The sequence below is a fragment of the Bufo gargarizans genome, chromosome 3, assembly GCF_014858855.1.
Source record: "Bufo gargarizans isolate SCDJY-AF-19 chromosome 3, ASM1485885v1, whole genome shotgun sequence".
Lineage (NCBI taxonomy): Eukaryota > Metazoa > Chordata > Amphibia > Anura > Bufonidae > Bufo > Bufo gargarizans.
In genome coordinates, this window is record NC_058082.1 from 59,828,620 (window position 1) to 59,842,194 (window position 13,575).

General features: G+C 44.5%; 1 protein-coding gene across 1 annotated transcript in view; it reads left to right on the top strand.

Annotated features, from left to right (window-relative positions):
- Positions 1-12,729, top strand: part of FAIM2 (Fas apoptotic inhibitory molecule 2) — a 62,518-nt gene extending 49,789 nt beyond the window's left edge. Inside the window, exons 8-12 of the mRNA XM_044288046.1 lie at positions 1,117-1,154; positions 8,333-8,420; positions 9,154-9,249; positions 9,404-9,457; positions 12,405-12,729. Of these exons, the coding sequence (XP_044143981.1) occupies positions 1,117-1,154; positions 8,333-8,420; positions 9,154-9,249; positions 9,404-9,457; positions 12,405-12,554 (426 nt within the window). The 3' untranslated portion in view covers positions 12,555-12,729. The remainder of the gene's footprint in view (positions 1-1,116; positions 1,155-8,332; positions 8,421-9,153; positions 9,250-9,403; positions 9,458-12,404) is intronic.
- Positions 12,730-13,575: the final 846 nt, after the last annotated feature.

Genomic DNA, 13,575 nt, shown 5'->3' on the forward strand with positions numbered 1-13,575 from the left:
GCATCAGACTGAGGACAAGTAGGTCATTTCCCTTACTAATAATATATTTAATAAATAATGAGTCAAAAATATCCGTGCTGGTGAAAGAGTTAAAAATAAACATTTTTGTTCTAGGATGGTTTAGAGTTAATATTAAAATCCCTGGTGGTCGATGATGGTCTCAGAGGTAATAAGTAATATCCGTGGTGGTGGTCTGTAGCATGCATTTTATTCTTCGAAGATTAATGGGTTAGTTTTAATATTCCTGGTGGTTTAAGTATATATTTATACCAGGAGACAAAGAGCTAAATTATCCCTGGTGGCCTAGGTTTAGTAGTAATAGCAAGGCCTCTTACACAAGGCGTCACGTGCGGGTGCGGGTGCATCGCGGGAAAATCGTGCAATTTTGCCTGCGAGTGGGGTGAGTTTTGTATGCGATTGCGTTGCGTTCTTCAGTTTTTTCAGCGTGGGTGCAATGCATTTTGCAGGCGCGTGAGAAAAAACTGAATGTCGTACCCAGACCCAAACCCGGACTTCTTCACAAAGTCCCATTCACTTCTATGGGGCCCGAGTTGTGTGAAAAACGCACAATATAGAGCTTGGTGTGATTTTTACGCAACGCACAAGTGATGTGTGAAAATCACCGTTCATGTGCACAGCCCCATTGAAGTGAAGAATGGGTCCGGATTCAGTGCGGGTGCAATACGTTCACCTCACACATTGCACCCGCACGGAATTCTCGCCCCGTGTGAAAGGGCCTAAGGGTTATTACATAAATTATTTGAAAAGTCTGCTGTGGTGCAAGGGTTAAAGAATAATATCTCTGGTGCTCAGTGGTTACCTTCCCTAGTCCTAAGGCAACAGGACTTGTGTACCATGCCTAGACAGTGCTGTACATTTGGTATACTAAGGCCTCTTTCACACAGCCGTTGTCCCGCCATGACCGTGCTGCGGACCGCAAATTGCTGACCCACCGTATGCGTGCCGCAATACGGCCACGGGGAACACACGGCTGTGTGAAAGAGGCCTTAAAGGGAATGTTCATATAATATTGCAGCTAGGTTTAATGGAGGGAAACACTTACCAATAAATATTAGCAAACTTCAGATTCAATTGCTTCTCTGTTTCTGTTTGCAGACTCTTTCCATGTCATACATTACAGGAATGTTATCCAGGTAAGTCCATTGATTATTTAGAAAGTGTTTTTTTATCAGGCATTATGATTTACATAGTATCTGGTGACCACACTCCTTAGGCCTCATGCACATGATTGTATTTGTGTTCCGTCTCCGATTTGCATCTTTTACTCATTGTTTGTGGACCTATTCTATGGAGCCGCAAAAAATGCATCCATGTGGCTGTATGTCCCCCCCCCCCCCCAAAAAAAAAAAAAAAAAACAGAACATGTCCTATTCTTGTTTGCTTTGCAGTTTTTTTACAATAGGGCGGGACAGGAAAGTACGGGACGCTCACTGGCAGTATCCGTGTTTCGCTATCGTGTGCATGAGGCCTTATTCAATGATAAAGGTGTTGTCTGATGAAGCCAGAGGACCACTAACAGCAGACCTGAAGCATCCGTATACTCCGTTCATTTGAGTGTGCAGCATGAAATACTATATTCAGCTTCAGATTTTACTTTTAGTGTATTTCCACACATACCGGAAATTGTAGCTGAAAAGTTTGCAGCAGTTTTTATGGCGGTTCTGCTGCAAAAACCTCAACAAGAACTGCATGTACTACACACAGTTTTGCAGCAGAAAAGCCATGCGACTTCACCGGCTCCACTGCGAACGCTATGTGACTTTGAATACTTTTGCTTTAATAAACACAAAAGTATTAACCTCCCTGGCGGTATGATTATGTCAGGAATTTTGTACCAAAAGTGGTACATTTCCTCTCAGATTACAATGTATAACCTATTTTATGTGTGTTTGTCACTTTTTATGTTTATATTTATTAAAATTTCCCGCCCAGTTGCGCTCCCATGCGCAGCTGCTGCTCGCAGGGAACGGAACCTGGAAGTTAAATGCCGGCTGGTGTTCTGCCAGATCTCTATACCTTGTGAAAAGTCTATACTGGAAGTGACGCGGCCGCACAGAAATCCGCTGGAGGAGGGTGTGCGTGGTGCTGCGCAAGCGCACATCCACTGGTTTAGGAGAGAATCGTTGCAGCGCCGAGATAGAAGTACTTCGTGTACTGCGCGTGCGCACTTAGGGGTATAGAGATTTTGCAGAGCACAATGTTGCATCAGATCTCCCTACCCCTGAGTGCGCGCACGCGCACAAATGATCAGATCAAATCAGGATGAACTGCAACTGATGATTTGTGCGCGCGTGCGCACTCAGGGGTAAGGAGTTCTGATGCAACATTGTGCGCTGCAAAATTTCTATACCCCTAAGTGCGCACGCGCGGTACACAAAGTACTTCTATCTCGGCGCTGCAATGATTCTTTCCTAAGTCAGTGGATGTGCGCTTGCGCAGCACCGCGCACTCCCTTCTGCAGCTGATTCCTGTGCGGCTGCGTCACTTCCGGTGCAGCCGCGTCACTTCCGGTATAGAACAAGATACCCCCTCCCTCAGCATCCATGCATCTGCCACCCCCATACAACAAGTTACCCCCTCCCTCAGCATCCATGCATCTGCCACCCCCATACAACAAGTTACCCCCTCCCTCAGCATCCATGCATCTGCCACCCCCATACAACAAGTTACCCCCTCCCACAGCATCCATGCAGCTGCCCCCCCATACAACAAGATACCCCCTCCCACAGCATCCATGCAGCTGTCCCCCACCCCATACAACAAGATACTCCCTCCCTCAGCATCCATGCAGCTGTCCCCCACCCCATACAAGATACTCCCTCCCACAGCATCCATGCAGCTGCCCCCCACATACAACAAGATACCCCCTTCCTCAGCATCCATGCAGCTGCCCCCCACATACAACAAGATACCCCCCCCCCCCCCCTCAGCATCCATGCAGCTGCCCCCAGCGGTGTACAATCCCTCACAGCACATCACCAACAGTTTCAGTACAAGGCTGCAGGAGTTTTTTAGTTCACTGCTGACCCTAGTGAGCTCCATGATACATGTGAAATAGAGCGCGTCTCTCCTGTTTCCGATCCACGTGATCTAGGAGTGCCACGTGATGTTATGACGTCAGCAGGTCTGCTCTCAGCGGAGAACATCGCCGTATCGCCAGCAGAAGGTGAAAGGACTCTGCAATGTTACCCCGAGTGTGACTCGGGGTTACCGCTCCTGGCAGTGAAAATTAACCCCGAGTCACGCTCGGGAATACCGTCAGGGAGGATAAGGGAATGATACAGTTATAGGCTAACCAGAAAAAAACATTGCAAGCTTTCAGAGCACAAAGTCTCCTTCTTCAGGCAAGATTACAAATGGAAGACTGAGAAGCAGGTACAACACTTAAATTACACAGGCCGATTGAGAAAGCGACTGTCGGTAGGGAGGGTTCCTTCAAAGCAAACACCTGTTAGCTAGTGGAGGAGCGTTCTCCTCCGCAGCATGGAGAGGAGCAATTGCTATGCCATTGCTCGCCCTCATACTGTCTAGTGGTTTGCCGGCAGTAGATCACTATTAGATAGCATGCTTAAAAATCAGAATTGCCCGCTGAACGAGTGAGTTTGCTCGTTCATTGGGCATTCGGCGGCAGTATTGCACTGCAAGATGATCGTTCATGCAAGAAATCGGCCAGTGTAATACAGTAGACATGGTCAGTGGAGACAAGGTAGATTAGGGATTGGGAGTCCAACTGAGGGAGGTGTGAATTTTGTCTAAATAGTGGGTCTTAAAATTCCCTTTGAGAATTAAAATCTTTAAATGGAACCTGTCATGTGGATATTTGATTATAATCTAACTAATTATATACAATCATTAACTACTAAAAAGTGCCTTAGATGTATTCACTTAATGGTGTGACAGATGGTTACCTCATAATATACAGACAAAGATGCCGCATGCTATGAGCTGATTTGAGTCCAGCGTGATGTCATTGAGTCCAGCGTATATATAATTCAGAGATATAGCCCCTCCCCTGCCCACCTGCTGCTGATTCCTATGGAAACAAACTGTCAATCAGCAGCAGGTGGGCGGGGAGAGTCAGGAGCTCATGAATATTCAGGACTCATCATTATCAGCTGGAGCTTATCAATACAAGGCAGATTGACTGGGTCAATTAAAGAAAGTAACCCAACATTTTGCTAAGAGAATCAGTCACTTATTTATGTTGCCCTTAGTTAGGACACCATAAAACTGGTGACAGGTTCCCTTTAAGTCAACCATTCTCAAAGGGAATTTTTAGAATGACAGAGTCAGGAAAACTTGGGAATGTAAAATGATGACTACATTCCAGTCATTAGGTGATGGACTGAATCTCACCCCTGGTTTTATGACCCACTATTTAGACAAAATTCACAACACAATTCTTGACACACACCATTGCAAAGGGTGAAATCAACCGGGGAGAACGACAGCATAAATTGACAAGCTGCAGATATCAAATCCGCACCACAAGTCAAATGACTCTTTTTTTTTTTAAAGAATCTCATCCACTTTGCTGGTATTGTGCAACACTGTGGATTTGCCACATATAAATCCGCAACAACAAATCTGCACATATCCAGTCATTTGTGTGCCCAGCCTAAAAGTATGTCCACATGGGATGTAATTGCTTCAGAGAATTCTACAACAAAATCTACATGATTTCTATGCAGACTCGTTGCGGATTTTGCCGCAGATTTGCTGCATTGGAAATCTACATTATAAGTTAACACACTGCAGATCAATTTATGCTGCAGATTTTGTCGCCGTGTGTGCATGAAATTTCTTAAATTGCTGGTGCTGTAAAGAGCTGCCAATTTGCGGCACGCAGAACCGCAGCATTTCAGTCCCGTTTGGACGTACTCTGAAAAGTATTACAAAAACTCTTGTATATGATTAGCTAGACACATCCAATTTGCCCAATTTCCGTCTAGTGTTTTTTTCACATGTGAGGCTGAGTTCACACTTTCAATTATTTGGTCAGTTATTGTGAGCCAAAACCAGGTGCAAATCTTTCCATTACACCTGATCTCTGTGAAGGCTTCGTTACTGCTTTTGGCTCACAATAACTGACGGAAATAACTGATCAAATAACTGAAGTGTGAACTCTGCCTAAGGCCTCATGCACACGACCGTTGTGTTCCGTTCCGCAAAATGGGGTTCTGTTGTTCCATGATCCGTTTTTGTTTCCGTGAGTCTTCCTTTATTTTTGGAGGACCACCAGACATAAAGGAATGTAAAAAAAAGGTTTCCCAAACAAATGATAGGAATAAAACGGACGCGGACGCGGATGACAATCTTGTGTGCCTCCGGGTTTTTTTAGAGCTCCCATTGACTTGAAAGGGTACGCAAACCGTTTTCCGCAGAAATTATAGGACAGGTTATATTTTTCTGAAGGACTGGAACCACGGATCACGTATGCGGATGGCAAACGGTGCACTATCCGCATTTTCAACGGCTTCATAGAAATGAATGGGTCTGCACCTGAAACGCTAAAATCAGCGGAACAGACACGGAAGCAAACAACGGTCGTGTGCATGAGGCCTAAGTAATGCACGTGGCAAAAGGAACTTTATTTAATTGGGGCCCTTTGTCAAGTGTCAGTTGAGGATTGGCACTCGTTAACTGCTGCTAACATGTGGCAATCAATGGGAATAGGAGGACAAATGATCTGTAATGTGATCGTTCTTTCCCATAGTGTTTTCATTTGCTGGCAGCTTACAGTTTACACAGAGTAATGTTTGACCAACCAATGATGATGGTTGGTGCTGGATAAAGTATGCGATCACCTGACAATCGTGGGTTTGCCTCTTTGTTGGGTGAATAATGTTTAGGCTGCTCGTACATGATGCAGCTCCGGCAGTGGGATCCACATATGGCTCACCGCTAATTGCTAGGCTGCACGTGTACTTGCCAGGCCATACATAATATCTGAAACGAGTAGCATGTACTGGTGCCAGCTGACAAATATAGGAGCGGCCCGGCAGTTAGCAATGAACCGAATGCAGATCGTCCACGGCAGCCTTAGGGTGGGTTCACATCACGTTTTATGCCTCCGTTTGACGTATATGTTAGAAATAATAATATTCATATATTTATATAGTGCCACCATATTCCACAGCGCTTTAGAAATTCATAGGGTTCATGTACAAAACAAAAGTAACTGGCTAAGGCTACTTTCACACTTGCGCTTGATCGGATCCGTTCTGAACGGATCCGATCATATTAATGCAGACGGAGGCTCCGTTCAGTACGGATCCGTCTGCATTAATAACTTTAAAAAAATTTGCAAGTGCGCAAGTAGCCTGCGCGGATCCGTTCAGACTTTCAATGTAAAGTCAATGGGGGACGGATCCGCTTGAAGATTGAGCCATATGGTGACATCTTCAAGCGGATCCGTTCCCATTGACTTACATTGTAAGTCTGAACGGATCCGCACGCCTCCGCACGGCCAGGCGGACACCCGAACGCTGCAAGCAGCGTTCAGCTGTCCGCCTGTCCGTGCGGAGGCGAGCGGAGCGGAGGCTGAACGCCGCCAGACTGATGCAGTCTGAGCGGATCCGCATCCATTCAGACTGCATCAGGGCTGGACGGAGGCGTTCGGGTCCGCTCGTGAGCTCCTTCAAACGGAGCTCACGAGCGGACACCCGAACTCTAGTGTGAAAGCAGCCTAATCTGCAACTGAAACACTAGGAGTCAGGGCCCTGCTCGCAAGAGCTTACAATCTGTAAGGAATGGGGGGTGACACATAAGGTAGTTGATTGTGATACGTAGGATTTGAGCCATTATTGAACTGAAAAAGTGGTGCCGGACGATTTGCTTCAGGTTTGGGACTGTTAGAGGATCGAGTTCAGGCCAGAGGGGTTGATGGGGGAGAGGTTTAGTCTGGAAAAAGTTATTTTAGGTAGCTTGAAAAGCCTGCCTGAAAAGATGTGTTTTCAAGGCACGTTTGAAGGTGGAGAAGTTGTGAATTGACCTAATATTCTGGGATAGAGTATTCCATCGAGTAGGTGCAGCTTGAGAAAAGTCTTAAAGACGGAAGTGAGAGGTACAAATTATGGAGGATGGTAATCTTAGTTCTCTAACAGAACGGAGAGCACGAGTAGGGTGGTAGATAGAGATGATGGAGGAAATGTATGCAGGTGCAGCACTGTGGAGAGCTTTGTGGGTGAGGGTGAGAAGTTTGAACTGTATTCTGTGGTGGATGGGCAACCAGTGAAGTGAGTGGCACAGACTAGTAGCATCAGTGTAGCGGGTGAATAGGTAGATGAGCCGGGCTGCAGCATTTAGGACAGACTGAAGGGGGGAGAGTTTAGTGAGAGGGAGACCGATTAGTAATGCGTTACAGTAGTCAAGACGAGAATGAAACAAGAGTTTTTGCCGTTTCCACCGCACACCGCGTTCTTGTATTCTGCAGAGTCCGGTAAAATAACGTATACTTTTTTTTACAATATAAAAAATAGTATACGTTTTGTTTTTACAATAGAACTCTATGGTGAACGGATGCCTGAGGCATCCTTTTAACGTATACATAAAAAAACGTGACGTGAACCCAGCCTTACATGGGACAATGATCGGGACAGACATTATTTGTTCCCAATTATTGGTTTGTGTGAAAGGCCTCTATCTCGGGACAGTTTGCCACAGAAGAGACATTCCCATTGCCTGCAATAGAGACCAATGTAAAATATACACTTCCCCTCACAAACGGTATCGCTTCCAACACTTTCACCATTTATGAAGCGAGCGAGGTGGAAATAAGCACTGTTTCATTTCCAGATTTCTGGTCATCTGTAGGATTAAAGTGTCATGAATGAATTAGTAGGAAATGTAATATTAGCTATTCGTGCATTATTTAGCAGTAGGAGCTTTCCATTTCTAATAAAGCTGTAAAATGAGAAAATATCTACAATTTCTGTAGACATATTATTATTTTAAGACAGAATGCTTATACAGTCCATTGGCAGAATCCAGGCTGCCATAATTGGAAGCCTGAATTTGGGCAACATGTCTGAAGGTGTGAAAATGAAATCTCCATAGTGTAACCCCCATCATCAGCACTCTAGTGACAAATAATAACAATAAGTAAGAGAACTGGGATGCATGTAGTCACCTTACAACAACAACCCCTGCTTGTTCACATTTGGGTACACACTGACTTTCAATACTATGAAGAAGCGTCCCACACAATCATTCCATGATCACTTTAATAATACCATCTCCAAAGTTCCGGTCAGTAGGTTGACGTGTTGTAATTTCTATCTGTTCCTTTTCCCATATTGTTTCTTCTCAGCTATTATAACACCACGTCTGTGATTGTGTGTCTTGGAATCACTGCTCTTGTCTGCCTCACTGTAACCTTGTTCAGTTACCAAACCAAGGTAAGAGATCATTAGATCACACCAGGTTTCATTATGTGAAATGGAAATCCATGCACCGCCCATAAGTGACCGCCGTTACGACTTTTTATGCCAAGTGTTGTCCACAAAATAGGTCATCAGTATCTGATCGGTGAGGGTCCGATGCTTGGGACCCCTGCCAATCAGTACCGTGGCTTCCTCACAGCTTATGATCATTGGACAGAGCCTGTGCTTGGTATTGCAGCTCATCCTCATTCACATGAATGAGGCTGGGCTGAGCCTAGGCCATGTGAACGATGAACGTGACATCACAGCCCTAGGAAGAGGCAACGGTGCATCAAACAGCTGATGAGTGGGGATGCCAAGAGTCAGACCCCCACCGATGACATACCGATGACCTATCCTAAGGATAAGGATAGGTCCTCAGTATTAAGCACCAAGACAACCCCTAAGGGGACAAGTGATCACTGTAGTGATCTGTCTATGATCAGGCAATTATCAAGAACATTTTGCTCGTTCCCATAAAATCGGTCCCCTGCTAAATGATCCCACGTAAAAGGACAGCACTATAGACCACAACATATCTACTTCTTCCTGTCTGTGTGACTATAAACCATTAACAACAGCAGCAGAGGAATCAGCAGTAAAAGCTTGACTTAATATATCATTACAAGTTGTTTCCATTGTAGATAGGACTACTACAAATGCTCTACACCCATAGAGCATCTCATATCTCATATCTTCCATCTCACAGGTTGACTTCACTTCTTATCATGGCGTCCTCTTTACGCTGGTCATGGTACTTCTAATCAGTGGACTTTTCCTTGTCATCCTAATTCCATTCCAATATGTAAGTAACCAGCCCTTTCACAGTTTTTATGTAAGATTAATATATTTGTGTATTTCTTGAATCCTTATTCAGCTGTACTTCCTTGATTTAGCAGTAATTCCTTCATTCTTCATAGTCTACAAAATATTACGGTAATTACTGAATGTCTTTCCAGGTACCATGGCTTCACGCGGTCTATGCTGTTCTTGGGGCTATAGTGTTTACCATGGTAAGTGTGAATAAGTACAGTATCATATGCTGTTATCTACTGTTAGAACTTTGGCGGATCCTCCGTCAGTTCTAAATATAAGACAGCTTCAGAGCTGTATTACATTCAGACCTTTTTTACGCCTGAAACAGGCTTAGAAAATGGTAAATGTCGGTCTGTCCCCTTTCCCGCCCGTGCCACACTCACTTTTCTAGACCTGCTGTGAGTGGGGAAAGGTCTCAGATTGTGCAAGAATAGTGACAGGTCCTCATTCCCTATAGGAAGTCACTGATAAAGAGAGACAGGCTTGCAATGGCCCACTGGGAAACCAGTAAATCCACCGGTTGGCCCCTGGGTCCAGAGACATATTTCTGCTCTGCACTTAGAAGAAGTGAAAGGACCTTTAGTGACATCATAGTCACATGATAAAGGTCCATGCACAAGAGGCGGATGGATACAGTGTAGGTAAAAACGTATTTGGAGGAAAAACATATTTGGTCTTGACGCAACTCTAATAAAAAATAAATAAAAAGTCATAAATATATGAAGATGTACTTTTTTCCCCATCCCCCTCCAAAAAATGTAATATTCCATTAGTAATCTACATGTTCCCCAAATGTTGCTAGTAAAAACTACAACTTAAGCTGAAAAACAAACTAATTTGGTTTCACTGACAGAAAAACAATAAAGCTATGGTTCTTAGAATGCTGCAACATAAAACATGCTTTCATTGTACAAAAGCAGTCAACTATGATGCAAACTACCGTATACACATTTAGTATTGCTGCAATTAAAAAAACCTGTATAACAAAAGTTATGTAATTTACACTGTACAATGCATGCCATTAAAAATAAATTACAGATTTCATATTTTCCTATATGAATAAAAAGATGAATAAAAGCTTTACATCGGTGGCCCGTGCCACTGCCATCCTTCTTCCCTTGGTGGGCATGGGCATTGCTCCACTCACCACACTGCTGCCTCTGCCTTTCCGGCATTCCAGACCCGCTGTCCCTCTTCTGCCCTCCAGCAGCACGCCTGGCCACCAGAATCCCATGTTCAGTTTTCTGCTGCTACGCTTGCCAACAAGGCCTCTCCTGTCTGCCCTTTAGGGCACATTTTTCTCGGCTCTTAAAGGCCAGTGTGCTCACCCTACTACTTATCCAGCCTATGCAAGTGAATGGGGCTGAGCTGCGATACCAAGCACAGCCACTATACAAGGTATGGTGCTGTGCTTGGTGAGCGGGGAGAAGGTTGCATCACTGATCGATGGGGGTTCTGGTTGTCAGACCAAAACAATCAGGTACTGAAGACCTATTCAGAGGATAGGTCATCAGTTAAAAAATACTTCCCCTGAGGGAGAGTTTCTCAGCAATAGAAGTAATCTAGCTTGCTAGTTCCTGCAAAGGTGTGCTTTTTCATTTGTCTGCCCGTATACCGACCTCTTCCTGACTCTTGATTCTGATCCTCCACTGCCTGACCCAAACTGTGCCTGATTATCTTATCGACACTGAGATGCCTGCCCTGACCTTCAGACTGTTTTTCGGATTTGCATGTACTCTGCCTGCCCTGACTTCGCCCTGTTTCTGACTACGAGTTTTGCCTGATGCCTTGGTGCTGTCAATCACATCAAGACTTTTTTAGGATGTAGAGGTCTGGTCTCTATATAGGGGTTGAAAAGGGTGAACACCAGGGCACTGCCAGGATAATACTCTTTATGTTTAGCCTGAAGTCAACTGAAAAAATCCCCCCCCCCCCCCCTATATGGCTATGTGAAAATAAAAAAAATATATGGTTCTTGGAATGCTGAAACTAAAGAACTTTTAAAAATCTCGGCATCCTGAAGAGATAAAAATGTGCAGGAAATACTTGTGTTTAACTTAACGGGGTATTCCAGTAACAAGAAGTTATCCCCTATCCACTAGATAACAGATAACTATTAGAATTGTAGGAGTTCGATGGGTGGGGGACACAGAAGCCCTTTTCTTGTGATGACTGAGGTCCCAGCAGTCAGACCTCCACCAATCTAACACTTACCCTCTATCCAGTGGATGAAGGATAACTTGTTTTAACCAGTAATACTATAATCTGCCCTAATACATGGGCAATACTGCAGATAAGGACCCCATTTTTATTTTCCTACTGCCTTCCGTTCCCCCACTGTCAATACTCAAAGCTGCGCTGAAATACACCGTCAGGACTGCTGCGCTTACATAATGAAAGGGACTCCTGGGCGCATGCACAGCAGTCCTGACAATGTATTTCAGCACAGGTTTTAAACCTGACAGCGGAAAAGAGGAGGCAATAGGAAAATAACACATAGTGATCTGGACTCCGTATCTGCAGTACTACTCATGTATAAAGGCAGATAATAGTCCAAGATGATGGTGCAGATTCCCTTTAAACGTCTGACCTGCTGGGCTAAAAGACACTAATCTGCATTCACAGCCTCCTCCCTCTGCCTTCCAGGTAGATACAGTCAGCAAAGCTGAGGTGGTTTATTCACAAAAGAGTGTATGGCAAGTGTCTTCTAGACAGTAATGTAGACTTATAATTTCATGGCACTTTTTCATGGACTATTACTGAAAAGATCTCTCTTTTAGAGAGGAACATGTTCAAAAATATTTCAGGTCTAGCTTCTCTAACCCTCAGCCATCAGCTATTATTGTGAGAGGAAGCCAAGTCTGGCCATACATTTCTCCTGCAGCGACCACTGCAGGAGACATGTCGTATTACATGCTGGCCAGGTCCACCAGAGCAAGTGCTGCTGTTTGCCAGAGGATTCGTGTTCTGAGTTATAGAGGAGGGACCCAAGTGGAGGGGCCCCCTTCTACGACATTCATATCCTAACATTGTATATAGATAGTCACTGTCACCCCGTATTGTGTTATTATTTTTTTCATGTAGATAATTATATGTTAAATCTTTTCTGAGCACTGATTGTAAAGCTTCTCTTCCTGTCCACAGTTTCTTGCATTTGACACTCAGATGTTGATGGGAAGCCGACGTTACACGCTCAGTCCTGAGGAGTACATTTTTGGAGCGCTGAACATCTACTTGGACATCATCTACATCTTTTCATTCCTCCTTCAGTTGTTTGGCACAACCCATGACTGAAGACTTGCTTAAAAAAAAAAGAACCTCTCTTAACAGGTGCCTGCTAAGAACTCGTTCATTCTGCCTAGCAAAACAACATGGCACTCCACACCAAGATAGATCTACACTATAACATACAAACACATTCTTAAATGTAACCTAAATGCAATCATCAGCCAGGCACATGTTTGTTGAAGATCTGACTCTTACCAAGACTTGGGTTACATCTTGACTTTTTGCAGCACTTTTGATTGACAACTGCAATGCACACGATTGCATACAAGTTGATTTACTGTTTTGGACTACAGCTGTCACTTCATAGAGGTTCTCCAGAGGACCTTTCATCAGGCTAGCTCTAGTCTGATTATTATCCTACCTTATAGGGCGGCCCCCACTGATGCCATGGCACATTTTTTTTTTTTTCGAAAGAACGTCCGCTGCTGGCCCCGTATATTTTGGCGCCTTATATTATAATGAGGAAACTTGTATTTTCCCTGGGAGTGGTTATCTTCTACCTGGCTGTGAGCGTATCCAATCGGAGCTCCCTGCTTTTAGCCAGGGAGAATGAGCTCAAAGATTTCTACATGCTCAAGTTGTCATGATTCTCGCGAGAACTTGAGCTCATTCTCCCTGACTAAGAGCGATGCGCTCTGATTGGATACGCTCACAGCTAGGGAGAGGATAACCATTCCCAGGGAAAATACAAGTCTCCGCCTAGTATAACTGAGAATACAAGTCTCTGCCTAGTATAACCAACAGCAGATGAAAAATCTGCCTTCCGCCCTGTTATGGGAAGAGAGTTCGTCAGCACTTTCCTCTATGTTGGACATCTGATTCTGCCGTCTCTTCTGCTACTGGATGTGTTCCTGAGTCTTCCTGTTCAGCTGCATATGCAGTATTTGCAGCTGAACAGGAAGACTTGGGAACACATCCGGTGGGGACCTATGCAGAAGAGCCTGCAGCCAGTATGAGTGCAGCGGAGACTGCGGAATCAGCTGCCCAACAGAGAGGTAAGCGCTGACCAAACTATCTTCGCATAACA